Source organism: Anopheles maculipalpis, chromosome 2RL (genome assembly GCF_943734695.1).
Source record: "Anopheles maculipalpis chromosome 2RL, idAnoMacuDA_375_x, whole genome shotgun sequence".
Taxonomy (NCBI): domain Eukaryota; kingdom Metazoa; phylum Arthropoda; class Insecta; order Diptera; family Culicidae; genus Anopheles; species Anopheles maculipalpis.
In genome coordinates, this window is record NC_064871.1 from 52,460,279 (window position 1) to 52,478,079 (window position 17,801).

The 17,801-nt window shown below is 41.4% G+C and overlaps 4 protein-coding genes across 4 annotated transcripts in view; 1 reads left to right on the forward strand and 3 right to left on the reverse strand.

Annotated features, from left to right (window-relative positions):
* LOC126557136 (double-strand-break repair protein rad21 homolog) overlaps window positions 1-17,801 on the reverse strand; it is a 435,365-nt gene that overhangs the window by 298,506 nt on the left and 119,058 nt on the right. The window lies entirely within an intron of this gene.
* Window positions 1-17,801, reverse strand: part of LOC126557093 (protein Peter pan) — a 326,012-nt gene that overhangs the window by 174,007 nt on the left and 134,204 nt on the right. The window lies entirely within an intron of this gene.
* Window positions 1-17,801, forward strand: part of LOC126556751 (uncharacterized) — a 97,624-nt gene that overhangs the window by 4,408 nt on the left and 75,415 nt on the right. The window contains exons 5-6 of the mRNA XM_050212223.1: window positions 781-957; window positions 1,097-1,226. Coding sequence (XP_050068180.1) covers window positions 781-957; window positions 1,097-1,118 — 199 coding nt within the window. The 3' untranslated portion in view covers window positions 1,119-1,226. The remainder of the gene's footprint in view (window positions 1-780; window positions 958-1,096; window positions 1,227-17,801) is intronic.
* LOC126559912 (transcription factor grauzone-like) lies at window positions 5,010-9,582 on the reverse strand. Its single transcript, XM_050216079.1, has 3 exons — window positions 9,571-9,582; window positions 6,560-6,682; window positions 5,010-6,470 (listed from the first exon to the last, which is right to left on the reverse strand). Exons 1-3 carry the CDS (start codon window positions 9,580-9,582, stop codon window positions 5,010-5,012), a joined length of 1,596 nt encoding a protein of 531 aa, XP_050072036.1.

Sequence of the window (17,801 nt, forward strand, 5' to 3'; positions counted from 1 at the left end):
TCTACCATCTTCAGAGATTTGAAGTATGATTGCGTTAATTTAGTTTTTTCATGTATAAGACCTCGTAGGATTACTATCTGATTATCATTCAAATTCCACAGTACTTTTCTTTTCATCCCATCGATTGTCTGCTTTTATAGACTTCACGTCAAAATTAAGAACCTGTCCGGTATATTAACCAATAAATGTAGCTACACCCAGCGGAGACGAATATTCCTTTTCGGCCGAGAACCTTGGTCGCAATCTGTCACATCTTTAAAATAGATGTTCTCCTCAAATAGTCCTTTTATGTCTGCCCTGGTTTCTTTGGGACGATTGCTACGGCTGTGAATTATGTATGCAAGGTGCATAGCATCGTTGATCGTTAACATAAAGTACGGGCTTCGTGATCCTATCTGTAGAAAGACGCTGTATGGTTCCTTTGTTTGGGTATTGATGGTGACTCCTTGAACTTTACGCAACTTCAAAATTGCATGCTTCGCACTTGTAGGACCTTGTATGGTTTTGAGTATCGGACTAGATATTTGGTGCCTGAGTTAACGTGCTAAATTGTTCTTCATCGATAACTTCACCCGGAAAATTGCTGTCAATCATTGAACCTGGAATCTCCTTCAATTCCCGTAATCCTATGTTAAATTAAATGCTGTTTTTGATATTTTTAAACTTGGGAACACTCCTTACTATATGTTTTTTTACAAATTCCTGTAAAATTAAATGATTTTCCACAACTGCTAATTAATGAACCTTTTCCGTTTTCTGTCACATCCATTGTTTTCACAGAACCAACTCTGATCCTGTTGTGAGCAAAACGCTAAAATCCCCCAGCCGAATAGTGGCACCGAAAAGGTACGGTGCGATGCAGTCCCCGGTCACAACGCCACCCACACCTGCCCCCCGTACTCCGAGCAAAACGCTTACCAACACCACACCCAAGAAAGTGTCATCTGCTCCCTCTCGGTACGTATGATCTTAGCATGTGCATGCTTGGCTTGGGATTGATTTGGTAAACAAAATTAAAAATAAATCAAGAACATAATTGGCTTTGCACGATGTGGCATTCATTTGACAAATGTGTGTTTCTATTATTCATCCTCAGCCCCGCGACACGCACACGGTGAAGAGAATACAGAACATGATACATAGCAGTTGTGACATGTTTTTCACTAACTTTGTTTGATTCTTTTTTCCTCTTCTTTTCCTCTATTTCTTTTATGTTCACCACAACCACCACCTACACACATCCCCCGCCAAAATGTGCTTATTATGATTTGTACAATCTCCCTTATCTACTACTACTACTACTACCGAACCACCCCGAACTGTAAAACAATCATATCATCTTTATCTTTATTTTGTTGTGTGTAATTCCAACAAACGAAACAACGCCGATCGACACATCGCATCGAGTGTAGTATTCCGCTCGGTTATCGCAGTAAAAAATGTCCTGTAAGTATGCGACGCAGCCTAGTGCAAAATGCAATAAGAAAAAGCTTTCATAATTTTTGTAACGATTCTTATTTCTTTTTTATTATTGTGTTTGCAGGCAAAGTAACTAAAAGGCAAAGGATTGTTTCTACGAGCGGAACACGGGGAGTTCATAACATGTTCGTATTGCTTTTAAGCCAAAGGAAGTGTAAAAATGTTAACCCAAACTACCTGTTACCCGTGAGGCGAACGAAGATTCTGGAAATGATGGAATCTATTGCGCTGTAAATTGTATTTTGCAGGCTTTTTGAAATGTTTACTCATAACCTTCTCTCCAAACGCACTAGATAAGAGCAAAGTCTGCAACCTGTAGAACCGTTCCTGTGTAATCCGTTGGATGTAAGCTTTGTGTTTTTTAGCCACCACTTGTATACATATAATCGTTTATTTTCTAGTGTTGCCGCTTGCTAGCTAAAAATCGCTCCCAGTCAGTACGTTGTGTATCCGTAACGGTACGAATATAGGACTTACGGTAGGGAAAAATGTGACTGAAGTACACAGAACCGAGAGTGTGTAGATAAATTGCAGGCTTATTTTTCAATTTAATGTACCGTCACGGTGATACGATCGCAAATGCTCGCTGCTTTAATAATATCAAGCTCTCTTTCAAACATAAATAGCATCCCACAACCCTTCGGTACGCTGTATATCGAATAGCTACTTTACTTTAAAGTACTAAACATTCATATTACAACAAACATCGCTGGTGGTTAGCATTGGTATAGGTAATTATAGCTTGTTTTTTCCTTCTTTTTGTTTTGTTGGAGCAAGGCAACAGGTTGATCGACGATATTATTCCAAAGTGTACTCTATCACGGCTGCAATTATTATTCATCGCTTTGCTTAGTACAGCTTGCTACAAAATAGCTATTCAAATATGCATACAACAAAACGATAATAATACTCAAATCGGCGCTCCTCTATAATCAATGCCGTGTAACATCGCGAAAAGGGGAGCATGCAGAACGTTAGATTAGTATAAAGGGAGAGATTATGGGTTAATGAGCGAATGTTAAAGTTGGATTTAGGATCGTTTAGCATTTAGCACATGTGTACAGATGCAAGTAAGCAGAAGATAGGAAGGGAAGAGCATATTTTGGGTATTTTCATCATCATACGATTAATGGGTTTGCTTAATTAATGGTGACCCGGAAGCAGCCGTACCGTAGCTCATTAAAGCAGACCAAATCACTAAGTCATTAGAGTAAAAGGCTTCTAAAGAATTATATTTTACTCCTTACTCCCTGCCTAGTCTTTTGTATTGATTATACATTAAAGTTTTATCGTTTTGTTTTTCTTGTTTTTTTTCATTTCAATGTAATAAATGTAAGAAACTGTGCATCTATTTAGAATGCAATATGAAGCAATACGATTCTTTACAGTAGGTTTTATGTAGCTACCAAAGCTAAATTTTTTGCTTGCAGTGAAAGCTATTTCCTAGCTCCCTCTTTTCTTCGCCTTTCTTTCACAAAGTATTGTTACCATGACCGATGACTGTAAATCGTTAGGTGTAGGCTATATCTACACAAGCTCTAATCAACTAGTACACAAAGACACAAAACGCTAAAACCAAAACCATCTGCAACCAGTGCGCCACTGAGTTAGTTAAAAACGCCACTATTGCTTGCAGAGCGAAATGCTTCCGGATCTGAGAAATGCAATTACTTTCGATGCTAGTCAAAACGATTCACTTTGTTTGACTTAATGTGCGCATCGCGTCAGGATTTAAAACATAATCCATGCTGCTGCTGTTCTCCCTTACGGCCTGTATTACCTCCTTCAGTTTCTGAGTACTAACTGCATTATTGCCAAATATAAGAGGAACAGGAACGATGAATTTTATTCAATCATTTTATTTTTTCTTTTACCAAAACTATAAATTCCTTCGCTGCTACTGATTTAAATAACCGTGCCATACAGCAGGAAGGACAGAGCGACACAATCGTTTCAAATTATTTTGTTTTCTATATCAACGCTATTATACTCTTTACGTAGTCGGTTAATCATGCGCATATGTGTTATACTGGAACTTGAAAACTAGTAATGAAAATATGAACCCAATTATTGTTAATATAATATAGACGGCCAACAAAATTAACCGATCGCATATCTATAGCATCCATGTGTATGGGCTTTATGCAGTCGCTATAATCAAGTGCGTCACGCTCGCGCGCTGGTGACATCACTGCTTCGCTATCATCATTTGTTGTTCGAATGTGAGCAAACATTTCGCTTTTGCTTATTTATTTTTTATTATTTTACAAAACGCGGCAGTGTGCAAATCATTTAAACAAAATTATATACATATATACACAACATAGTCATAAATAACACAGATATGAATATATTTGATGAAATGAAGTATATAAAAAAAGATTATACAAACTGCTGGAATGCTAATATAATAAATAAAGCATTTAATCAAACAACAATGAGGTCTGATGTTTGCTCGTTTTTAAACAAATAGTAACGTTTAATTTATGAGAATTTCGTTTGGATTGTGTGAGGTGGATTGTCCCGATCGACTGTTGGGTAATAGGTTATTCAAGTTAAATCTATAGCAATGCTTTACAGACAAATATAAAGAGGCTCTTTAGAACCCTGACAAATGATAGTGCATGAGAGAGAGAGAGAGAGAGAAAGAGAGGGGGGGGGGGGGTATGGGACTTCTATCTCGTCGAGAAGTATTTCTTTGTGGCATATTCGAGTAAATGATGAAACAAATCAAAGTACTACAGTGCTTTTAAACATATCGGATAAGATCCGTTTGGCAATAAGCTTTGATTAGTCGCAGTTACCTATAAATTGAACCAACCTTGTTTGATACAGATATAATCCAAAATCTCGAACAGAATTGACACGCTCCATTGGACAATTACCAACAAAGCGGTTGAAAGAATTTGTTGATTCAAAGAGAGGTTTTAAGATCTACGGTATAAAGATCATCTTTGTATGGACGAAGGATGGAAGGGATGAATTTGATGTTAAAAAAATGGAACCAAATTTAACTACATTGAGGCTTGACCATTACAATTGAGCATATACATAGCACTGACAACGAATATCGTAAGGGTGGACGAACAAAATAGGCTTGACATAAAGTTTAATCCTGAAATCCTGGTCCTGGAATTGATTTTAATGCTAGTGGGGGTAATAACCCATCCGGACATTTCCTCCGTAGTGAAGACTGACTATCCCACCGTTAAGTAAGAAGCAGAAGAAAAAGTAGTGCCTCAAATACAAAAAATTGGGTTCGGATTGGTTAACGTTATAAGTTCTTCTAAGGTCAGTAGACAATACCAGACATTTTCTGACAGTACGGTTACGAACAGCACGTTCTGTTCAGAGGTTTATAGCCGTTCTGAGACACACATTATGTGTTTATTGAATCCTCTTATTTGCTCATCACATTGGATACTTTTAGCCTTCGTACTGACCTATTTACTAAACACTAGACTATTCTTATTTTATCTGTCTTCAGTCAATTCATTCAATCTTTCATCTAACATAAACGTAGCATGTATTTAGCTACAGTTTGATCGATTATCTACGTTGGTGGACCCTAAGTTTAGTACCGATTTCCCGGCAGATGTCGCTGCTGCCAGCTGTTTTTGCCGCTGCGCTTCCTGCCATTCCATCGGATGTTTTCGCTTTATATGTGCATACATATTTGCGTTTGAATTTGTCTTCAAATCGCACACACTGCAGGAATAGAGTGACTGCTCGGTATGCAGTGCCCGGTGTTCTTTCAGGTAAATCTTACGCTTGAACCGTTTCCCACAAAACTCACATTCAAACTTGTCCTGCGCATGAACGCCTTTACGATGCTGATACAACGTGGTCGCGTTTTTGCACCGCTGCTGGCATATATCACACTGAAACACTTCGTCCTTACCCGGATGCACGTTGCGTGTGTGATTTCTAAGACCACGGGTCCCATTAACCCATACTCCACATTCTGGACATTGTAGTTTTTCGACCACCTCCTGCCCAAGGTGACAACGGACGTGCCGTTCCAGGGCGGCCTTCGTTCGAAACGATTTACCGCACGTGTCGCAGATTTGCCTCTCATCCGTACCGTGCATATGGCTAATATGGACACGCAATGCCTGTTCGCTGGACAGGGTCTTTCCGCAAAGATGGCACGGAGCCTGTACGTGACGCAGGATATGTGCTTTTAGCTGATATCTCTTCTCGTATGATTGATGACACTGGTCACACTTAAATGGCCGATCTTTCGGTTCGCCATGGTGCATCTTATTGTGCTGCCGAAGCGTGTAGCGGCTGCGATAATTTTTCTGGCACAGTTCACACCGGAAGGAATCGGGCTTGACGTGGAACGCTATATGATCCAAAACCCTGAAGGTGCGGAAAAACTTTTGATTACAGCAAGCGATAAATCCGCGCACTTTATGAACCTTCCGACAATGAGTCTGTAGCCGTTGGAAGGTGGAAAACTCTTTCGAACATATTTCGCACACCATGGAAAAAAATTCTCTTATCAGATTATTGTCTTCCATGCGCTTTTTTGCAGAATTCGTATCCGTTTTGTCCAATTTTCGTCCCTGAATGGGTGCACTGTCTTCCGCATCGGATGATTCTGTTTCTTGGTAATCATCACTAGCCGTTTTGCAGTCAACATGGCCGACAGCAGATTTTGTTTTCCTGGTCGGTGGTAGGGAGTTTTTTTCATTTGTTTTGATGATCGTATTGCCAGGTTCAATGGAAGGCTCTTTATCGCGAGCACATTTCTCAAGCTTGTCAAGGTTGGGATTTTTTTCTTCTTCCTTGATAGGTTTAAGGCATTCGTTTAAAGTGTGCTCATTATCCTTGAATTCAATGATATGGTTTTCTTCTGCCGTCTCGTGTTCGATTTTAAGCTGCGCCTGGGCTTGCAGAACTTGCTCTAAAAACGTGTTGCACTCCTGAACCTTTCCCACACAAATATCACAGACTTTTCCGGGCAGATAATCATACGCTGGAAACTATATAAAAATGTGTTATGAACTGTGTGTGAAGAATGTGTTGATTCGGAGCCGGAACGAATGAGCCTACCAGCTACATACACACCTACCTTCATACGAAAGAGCCTTTCCAAATTTGCACTAAACGTTTCTTCGTGCATTCGAACCGCACCTCCCTGGCGATTCAGACACAATCGACAACGATCCATTTTGTAGAATTTTGTATTCTTGCACTACAATTTCATTTCTACGGGGTTTCCTGTGCCCAGAAGTGGAAATGTAAACAAACATTAGCAGTGTTGCCAAGAGTTGTTATTGTATTCCTGTGTTGTTATTGTATGTTCCAGCAAACCCACACATACAATTCGCACGTAAATTTAAATTCGTGAAATAAAACATAAAACACAATATCGTTTCTAAGTTGCACGGAATGTACTGATTCGCTCAAAAATAATGGGTTGAATATAAAGCAACAATACAAGACCACAAATAATTCTTAAAACAATACCCGATGGCTCAACTGCAAACGTAGTAGAGCCGGTAGTGTAAACGAGTTGACAGCTCAACTATCGAACCCAGGAATATAGCTCATCGACTTGGAAGAAAAGAAGAACAACGACACGAAGCAGAAGAAGTAGGACGACGAATGAACGAAGAAGAAACAGTTGTGCGTTTTTCAATCAGTACCAGCATAAGTAGCAAACGTAGCAAACAAACAAATTTCCGTCGTCGAGTGCAGTGCCTGAAGCGTGTGAATGTGTGCGTGGTGCAAAGTGTTGAATGTAGGCGTAGTGTAGATTTTACCGTAATCCCCGAGACAAGCTGCGCTGCAAATCTAGCAGCAGCAGCAGCCATCCTCGAGCTATTCGCATTTCACGGAGTGTCGGGTGGAGAAGAAGCAAAAGAAAAAAAAACAGAAATTTTACACAGTGCACCCGGGATTGCTGGAGCGACTGGCGACCGAAGTGAGAACAGTTGTTGTTTTAGTGAAGAAAATAAGCATCCGCGGATTGGATCGTGTGGTCTATGTTACGACGATATCATAGCAACAGGCGAGAACGCCCGTCTGCGGTGGTGGTGGCATTATTATTATTACCCGTCAGAAAAAAAGATGGTTGTGCAAGTTTCCACTGTAGTTTTGTGAATCACCAACGGAATAACGGAAGTTAAACGCATCGGACGTATTCCTGGCAGCGTGACAGAAAGAGAGCGAGAGAGGGAGTATGTGAGCACGGGTAAGCAAAAGAGGGGGAGCCGTTGTACGCCATGGCGGAAGACGGAAAATATGGCTGGCGATGTATTTTTACGTTCTGTGTGTAGTCGGGGATCATCCTCAATGCGATATGTCGGACATGACGACGGTGGCCTTAGAATGAGCGAAATAGGGGTGCTGCAACCCTGAGCAGCGACAGAACGGGACGGGCAGCGTAAAGATCGCAAAGATAGCACAGTGGAAGGTCTATTAATAGTGGCAATTCATACTTTGTTAACCGGTAATCCGGTGTGCTTGGCGAAACCATTTTGGTGCGAGTAATTCTCCGAATATCGTAAATTGGCATGATAAGAGTGCGTCGTTCGGTGGAACAGGTTCGCCTCGGAATACTTTCAATATTCCATCCATCGTCTCGAGATTGCTGTGCCGCAGCATACACGGCCTGCCAGCAGCCAGCGAACGGAATTGGGGCCGAAAACTGAGTTGGCGTTGCTCCAGCTGTCATCGGGGGCTGACATTCGCTCGGTCGGTTGAGGTTGGCTCCGTTCGTCCGCGCGCAGTCTGTGTCAAGGCGAACGTAATTAAAACGGGGACATGCGGCGAAACCCCTCCAGCGGTAGCGGTCGTGGTGGTGTGCCGTCCGAGACACGTCGACGAAGTTGAAGAGTTCGATGGGCTTCTCATTCTTTTTTTTTGCTTCTTTCTAAATTTTCTCCCTGCGTGTGTGTCCGACTCTGCTGACACTGGCAATGGATTTGTCTTCTGCCCGTAATCGATCGTTGTGTCATATGTAACGGTAATTGTACAATTATTCTGTGCCCCTCAGGGGAGGTGGCGATCTTTAGCGCGAAAGGTCGTCACGGTGCGCCAGGTGATTCAAAATGAACGCACAGTTCTCTCACACGCACACACACATATACATACAGGGTCGTTTGGATCTCCAGGTGTTTCGATGGAGCCCCCACATTGTGTCGAGGTCGTACTGTACTCCTTTCGAAAGTAATGTGTGGGGATTTTAAATTAATGTAAAATAACTTATGGAGAAAACATCTCCAACTTAATCCCGAACGATGCGATGCAAGAGTTACATATCTAAATAGCATATGGGATCTTTCTAATCAAATCATCTGGTGGAGCATTACTATTTAGCATTTTTGCAAACACTACCCAAAAAATATTGCATTTGAATCATAACTTTTGGTTGTGAATCAATCAATAACAATCAGTAAATTGTATCCTAAATAAGAGTGACAAAATCGTAGTACAAAACTTCTACACCAAACCACCGATCATTGGGTGGCAAACGGGTAATAACATCCCATTGGTTCATCAAACATCGGTCTTACTCCCCGTCTGCTATTTGCAACAAGTCTGGATGATGATGCTAATGATGATGATGATGATAGGGCAGCCGTTTGACGCACTGCGAGAAATAACAGGTTGGTTCCGCAGCAGCTGTAATATTGTTTACCTCACTTGCCCGTTTCCGTCGCAAACACGGCTAGAGAATATTGTCTGTATTCGTCACATATTTCTCAATTATTGTTCCAGAATATTTGCCAATCTGAATTGACAACGAAGAAACCTCCTTAAAAATTCCTAGTAACATTGGTCTCAGGCAAGTTTAGCAACGTTCTACCTGCTAATGTGACTGTCGCAAAGGGAGCGTTTTGGTGATGTAGGCGACAGCGACGCCGGTCTTTACACGACAGAACCGGGGTTCAAATCTCATCCGGAACGTCCCCCCGTAGTGAGTACTGACTATCGAACTACGTGGTATCGGCAAATCTAAGCCATGCGTTGGTCAGCGTCCTTTAGAGGTCGTTAAGCTAAGAAGAAGAATGTAAAGATGCCTCCCTTCGTGTAGAGTTAAAAAGCATTCTGGCTTATTTCCTTCAACACACTTACCGAAAAGTTCATTTTAGGTTTTAATTGAATTTGAACGAAATGCTTATCATCCGTGAATCACGCTGGAATTGGATGCTTTTCTGGAATGTGCATCTTATCACTATCAGTAGCCACCCACCGCCTCATCGATTGCCGTTCGACACGCGCTGCACGTAAAGAATCAAAACACAAAACTCTCCCCAACGAATGCAACTCGTCCGTTTCTATCTCCGCATTCTTATTTAGCGGGGGTTTTTACCGCAAGGTGTTTGTGTCTTCTTTGGCGACTGTTCGACACAGGTTCATTTCATTTGTAATAATTAATTTATAGCACAATTCGCTCAGACATGACACTCTGGCTCTGGTCGGAACTAGTTGGCTGCTGTTATGCAGTTCTTGATGCTTGCTTTTGCCTGCCTGATTGCATACGGCTGTACGGTTTGCCATGCTTAAATGTGCGTGATTGCATATTCATTGCCCGTTTGTTGCCCGCTAGCTACTAGCGTCAAAGTCGCGCAAGGTTGATCCCCATTCCTGTGGGGTATGGCAGTTCAACCGCGCCGTCGAGACGCAGTTGAAACCAGGCGCGAGGCAGCTTACTAATTGCATGACACTCTGGCTACAGCTTTGCCCTGTTACTACATTCATAGCTACGCGGCCAATCACTCGCCGTATGCGTATACGTCGCCGCTTTGTTGTGTGAAAAAACATCTTAGTGTTTAAGCTCATTTATCACTACTTCTTCTATAGCGAGCAGCATCATCTCGGCAGCAGAGAGCGAGCGTGATCAGGAAGCTCAAACTGTTTAACTTGGCATAGATATTCGCCAATAAGGCAAATTGTCTGTTTATGTCTTTTATCTGTTGGTGCATTATTATTATTATTTTGTCGCTGCTCTTTGGACGCGTGTGCCATCCGCATCCTTTGTCTGTTGCGACAAATTGGCGACACATGTAAGGTCTTGCTTCCACGTGCTTCCCAACTGCATGACCTTCGGTGAAGATGCTGTGACAAAATATGTATTTGTATTGCTTTTTTTTTTTTTTTTTATACGGCACGATGTAATATGGTATGCCCCGTCGATTCAATCCTCCACCATTGGAAGGATGATTCATTTTGTCCGCACAGTTGGAAATCGCGTCAACTTGTGCTACGATGAGACCAGCTTACAAACCTGATATGCCTTGATTGGTTCAAGTGTTTTGGGTTGAAATTGTTTATAATACATGGACGTGATTAGTGCTTTTGAGTGCTGTTTTTTTGACCTTCTCTAGTAAGCTGCAAAGTTTGGTTCGATTGTGAACCTACAGCCGAACCCTAGCACGGTTTCGGCTTCCTGGTACTAGTGAAATTTTGAACGATACGCAAACGTTTCGTGGTTCTTTCGATGATGCAATCCTCCAATCTCACCTTGTGATAACCTTTATTAGCGCGCAAAACATAGAATAGTTTGCTTTTTCCACTGTGCTGTGCCGTTGCTGTAAATTCTTCCAATAACGGATGGAGTCTATTCAACGGAATCACATTTCTTCCCTCTTTATGCTTGGTATTGCAAAACTATGTCTATGGAACTCTGTAATACGACGCATTTATCTTTGAAAAAATGTCTAGAATGATGTGATTTCCTAGTAGTTTATTTACAACTACCGGAAAGGAAAGATCGTAGTCAGCTTTCAGGCATTAATTTAATTTGATACGGAACTTCCAACTAGTCGTTGGCAGGATATACATAAATTTGATCGTAGGGAAGGTGGCAGCAAAATATAGAATATGGTCAGGTTTTTTTGGCGTACATCTGTTTTCCTATTGTTAACTAACAGGTACGTGCTGTTATTATCATTTGTTTACACGACTGGATGTTCTTAGTTGTGGTTTATCACAGCTTAGTGTCGTGTTTGTAGAATAGCTTTGTTTCCAAGTTCTCATTACAAAGTTAAGCAGTACTTCTTAATTATAACATAGGTTTTTTTATCTGTATAAGCCCTGTTAATGATTAACTCGTGTGTTTGATTATTGCAATATGAATGAATTACATAATCATTGTTTTAACATACAGCTAGTCCAGAATTTTGTTGTACAATTTGTCAGTTTACAGCTTAAAAATGTATTAAAACTGTTTCTTTTTTCTTCTTTTTCTTGGTTTAACGATCTACTAGGTCACGTCGATCATCGATCGGCTTATAAGACTTATTCCTCAGGCAGTCCTCCCTACGGGTGAACGGTTCGGATGGAATTTTATTCCTGCTCCGTTTATGTGAAGAACGGCGCCGTTATCGCCTAATCACCGAAACGCTATAATTGTAGAAAAACCCAATTATTGCAAATACTGTATGATCGTTCTATTATGATGGCTTTTGGCTTGGAATACAATATGATGCCTGATTGGATTCCAAAACATTACTAAAACATTTGGACCAACCAAATTATGTTTTCCAAACATGGAACCAAACCTGTCATTTGGCTGATACTATCTTCGAAACCAACCATCATTGTCCCAATAGCTCAAATTATGTCATATAAAAAAAAATCTTGCACTTTAGGATTGAAACAACATGAATTGTGCAATGTTATTGACTTAGAATGCTGTGTTTCTATAACCTTATATTAATATGTTTGAACAAATGTTATTACTCACAAATAAACATATTCAATAACACAGTAAAAAATAGCAAGGCTTAGTTACGTATTCATTTTCCGATGTTGTAGTTTGGTCTAGGAAGATTGGGAGCATCGGCATCGCATTCATTGAAGTGAGTCAAAGCCTTCCCATTGATCGGCCTTCAACCATCCGGTCATTCGCGAACGATCGTAAACAGCAGAGTACGCATCGACAAAGGGCCTCATCTGCTATGTTTTGTGCGCGATGCATGTTAGAGAATGAGTAATATGCCGGGCGTTAGCATGAAACGATGTGTGTCCCGCTTTCCGATTATCATCTGGGTAGATTATACTGTAACTGGGAACAAAATTGCATGCGGAAGAAGTAGCCCTCGGAACGCGAGGTATCGGTCAAGGACGCATGATCATGCTATGTATAGCAAAACATCAAAAGTACAGGAAAAGAAATGCAAGGTTTTATTACAGTTAATCAAATGCGAGAAAGATTTTTGCTTAAAATTTTAAGTTTAGTTTTGCTGAATGTAATAATGTATTGCATTGGTATTTTGTGTAAATGCACACGAAACACAGGATAAGTTGCACCATCCTGAATGTTGAAAAATGGTGTAACTAAACGGCTTTTATAGTAATTTCTCACATTTCATTTACTTTCCATGACAAATGCTACCAGTCAAGCGACACACAATTGCTGCCACAGTTTACCGACTGGGACTGCGCGAGCCGGGCGCGTTCAGTGTGTTGTCGTAACCGTAAATGTTATGCTGAGTTTTGCTTAATGCTTTAATGATGCCAACCGAGGGAAAAATGCTTCGCTTATGTTCCTGTGTGACCAGCATAAGTCTTTTTGTTCGAAGCAGCAAAAGTATTCCGTACGTTTTTTTTTTTGTTTGTTTGTTGCTGTTGTGTTTTGTCTTGTTTTACTATTATTATTTTGCATTGCTCGTTGCAGCGCTTCGCTGTGAAAGGTATGTTGATTTCATCTGAGCGAGCAAGCTTAACGCAAACTGATACTTAGCGTCGTATCGACGTAATCAGTTTTGCGATGTTGCCCGTTTGTGAATTGATTTAGTGGCTGGTCGACTGCGCCGAGGGCATGACGTCAAGATTTGGCTCAGTGGGTTAAAAACATGGCACAGTTAACCTGTTCCTCCCCATGTTATCAAATCCGTTGTCTTGTAGTGGGTTAGGGGACAGGGGACGCGTGTGCGATGTGATGCTGGCTGAAACCGCGCTCGAAGTTTAAACTCGTTTAGAGTGACATTTTCATATAAAATATATGGTGGTATTTAGGAATGGTTGCAATGCTAGCGTATTAATAGATGTAACACAATATTTTTGTCATATCAAACTCACATTATCAAATGCTATAGACAGTAAACTAGTGGAAAGTCTCACAATCTACCCCAAAAAGACAATCAAATTAATAATCTAATTATCGATCAAACGAGGAACGATAAAACCATACACCAACAACTATAATGGAAAGTTTGAGTATTGATCAACCATTTGATGTCTCGGTGGCCAGGCATGGTTTAAGGGATGCACTGTACAGAAGATTTACTACTAAGAGACAAACGTTGGCGAGTTGTTTAAATACCAGAGCCAAAGTGTGAAAGTTAGCGAGGCTACAGACGAACAGTAGTGAGTGATGCAATCTGCTGCTGTTGTGCTTGTTCGTTTGAACCATTGTTCTCTCCGGTTCGTTATGATGATGTTGTCAGTATTTGAGCAGATTACCATTACGTCCTTCTTTTATATTTCAACCCTTCAACAACATCCCAAACCAAAGATGATGTGACGGCAACGTGTACAGTCCACCCTATTCAGAAACATCTGTTTACAATATGTTTTGGAGAAAGGTTTGTGTTTTATGTACACACGCAAACAAAGCTTACGAGAAGACGAAGTTAATGAATGGAAGAGGTGCAATGTTAGCATTGAAGTTTATTTGGAATTTGAATTTCGTGGACGATTTGGATTTCAATGGCTATCACTCGCTAAAAGGAATGATTTAAAACCTAACGATAACCTCGACAAGGACTATTGGTTCTAGTCAATTTACCCCCTTTAAGTTGGTTCGATAATGCTTCATAATAGTTTGAGATTGACAAACACATTAACAGATCGTTTTCATTTAGGTCTATCACAACTCGTCTCACCAGTGTTGCTAAGTGCCAAATGTGTCGTTACTGTAATAATATTGTTTGCCTGACTACTGATGCCGTACGTCCTGGTACGAATGTCTCGTCAGCCGTTGTTATATGACGCATATGATGATGATGATGATGCGCATTAATGCTCTGCGTGCTGCCACGCGTAACGTTGATTACGTCGCCCTGGCAAGGCACAAGGCAGCGAATCATGTCAGGGAACGAATCCGACTAGCGTCGTCCAAACCAAGTTGGCCCAATTTCCTCAATTATCTGCAATCAATTTACTTTGATTATAACAGCAATCACCTACCATGCTGGACGGCCATCACGGTTCCTGGGTGTTTTGTTTTTTATTATTTTAGGTTAGTTTCTGGAAGCATTTTTGCAACACAAACATACGGTTACTACACAAGCCACAAGCTGAAGATGCTAAATTTTACTTTGTTTCATTTTAGATCAAATTCGAATAAAGACCGTTATAGTTGTTTCGGGAGCTTTTTTTCACTCAAGGACAGTGACCGGTGTTGCAGATTCAGACATAAAAACATAGTGTCACAAAACGCCAACGTTAAACATGACTTTCAATGGGCAACTCCTAACAGATTCGATCACTTTCTCTACTACCAACGCGTCTCTTGTGCTGTTAATCGCAAATAGCAAAAGGAAGCCCAATTGCCCAAGACGGCAGGACCGGACCGGGGTTTAGTTTGTCAGTCTGTTGCTGCTACTGCTGCTGCTGCTGCTACCTTCGATATGTCGCTTACGATCGCGTACCGGGGAAAAAAATGGCGAACCGTGCGAATGGGTTTCCTTTACTTTCGATTTCTGCGCCGTTGAGGAGGGATTCGGCGCACACAAGCCATCGCCTCACCTCGTATGACGACTGGTGGTGATGCTTTTGAATCGGTGTGCACAAACCGGTTCTGCACCAGGAGATTTGCTGCTGCTCAGGTTGCACAAAAATAGGTTTCCGTTGCTGTGTTTTCATCTATCATCCAAAGATGGCTGGTAGTACGTGCTACAACATTGTGCTACCTGCGGCTGCTGCTATGCAAACAAGGCCCGGAAGCGTAAGAATAGTTGTGAACTCGGGGTACGATCATATATTCCATTCATGTACGCTTCATTAAAGCACAGGAAAATGCACGGCGTGAGGCTTTAGCTCTGCCGGGATCAGGTGGCATATGTTGCTTTTGCGAAAGTTTTGTACCGGGTAAATTGACTGGATGAACGCAGGGGTTTCAAAAACATCCTTTTGCATACGTTTGATTTTGGACTTGATCGTGTGAGAAATATAGTTTACTGCATACCAATAGCTGCAGTAACCGGTCATGAGCAAGGATGTCGCGCTTTTTTTAAACTTTCAAAATGAAGTGGAATCTTTACAGATTGAGCGAGACAGATATCCAAATCTTTCCCTCGTCGTGAAAAGTGTCGAGAAAGTCCTTTTGCAGGCTCCAGAAGTCGCCTAATTTATCCATTTCATAATATATCGTACTGGAACAAGATTTAAAATATATTTTTTATATTATCAATAGAAATTTTTTTTGGGCGGGCCGGTGGTTTAGGCAACAGCTTCAGCAGGGCAACAGCAGGGCAATACGGCAGGACCGCAGTTCAAATCTCATCCAAGTCTAGCAAAAGGGCCGTTCTCAAAAAAAAAAAGCAATATTTATTAACAGATGTACATATATTACCGAGGTACGTAATGTTTCGCAAGATATTTGCTATATTCGACACTAGCTAAAGCAAAAAATTGCGATAATATTACAATTTAAAATACATGTTCTGATGAATGCTTACAAAGCTCATGTGTAGCATGGATGGCCGCTTGATGGAGAGTGCATAGGTTTGTTTTTACCGGTATGTTTATTTTCATACCCACCAAACCACCAAACACTGTATACAGTACAACGTATGCCTACAAACACAAACGCCTAAAACTCTCTCCCATAGATCGAAGAGAAACCTCCGCAAGTAAAATGATGGGAATGCACTGGTGACTGCACCACCCCAAACCGCGTACACTACAAACACAAGGCGTGAAGTCTCGTCGTGCCGTTCATAAGCCGAGCAGGTGTTGGTGATGGCATGTTACTCGATCCATGGCCATGCGCATCGATGTCGCTTTACTATGTTGAAGTCGAGTGATGTCGCACTTGGGAATGCAGGTGGAAGTGAAGGGATACGGTGGCCAAGCGTGTATGTAATCACTTGCTCGTGGTGGTGCCCAGTGGTTGAGGTAACGAACTTCAAAATAACTCGTAGTGTCTTATCATGCACACAACACCCCGCCACATGTCAGGCATGGTCTATCTGGGTAGCGTTGGCTGCGCCTATTAGTTGGCCGCCGAATTGTATTCAAAGGGAGATCGGGGAGATGTTGAAAATCTTCTAGCACCCACACAGGGGCTTGTCCTCGGCCGCTGTCCGATCGAAAGCTCACAGACACACCTGCATGCATTCGCTTCACCATCGTTTTGATTAACCTTCATCTGTTACGGCACGGTTGAACGGACAACAGCGGACATATCGGTGTGATAAAGTTTTGGTCTTGGTCGCGGAGAAGGTGATCGTTGTGTGCAAATAAATTAGCTTCAAGAAGGAACAATCCGTGGAAGGCATGCGAACGTCGCTTAAAATCGATTAGACAATCGATGCTGAACACAAACCGATCGTGCGATGGTCAAAGAGTCAATCGAACGATATGAAAAATAACAAATAGAAACGGCGGGACTTGACCCTGTGTGTAGCAGATCGGCAATTTGCTTTCTTCATTGGTGCATTTGGTTCGTATGCCCTTGGGGACATTTGAAAAACAAATGCAAGTTCAAGTGCTCTAACCCTCTAATTCTTTCGTTCAGTACACGATTCTCTGCTTCTGTTCGTTGCCTTGCGCGTAGAAACGATGTGCGACCGTCCGGCCGTCGGTTTGCAACATTCGCAACGTTGCTTGTCCGATTAAAGAATTCGCCGGTCATTTTCCTCGCCATCGATCGGAACAACTAGTAAAAATGTTTGGTAATGATCGTCCGTTCGATGCATCGGATTGATTGATTGATCGATTGATTAAAGCAAGATGAGGTTCATACTGTCCTGAGATGAATTCCTTTTTTATTTGTTTGTCGTTTGTTTCAAAGATCTTTCACTGACTAATTGTTTCGCTTGAAGTATTTCCACCCTTTCCGATGTTATGAGATTTTTTTTCAAATATTAAAAATGCAATCCTCTCTAACAACTTGTTGCCCGTTTGATTGTTTCATCTTTATTGAACGTTCATTAGCTATTGACGTCAGTTTTACATTGAAGCTTTTTCCCATCCACTAAGAAAGGAAAACAATTCCTAAACGAGATTATCAAAGGGCTTAAATTGTTTACGAGAGGTTTTGCATATCAGCACTGTTAGTTCACATGTTCACAACTTACCATGGAATCCCGTCCGGACCATCTCTCCGTGCTGAAAATTGATCGGCTACGGAT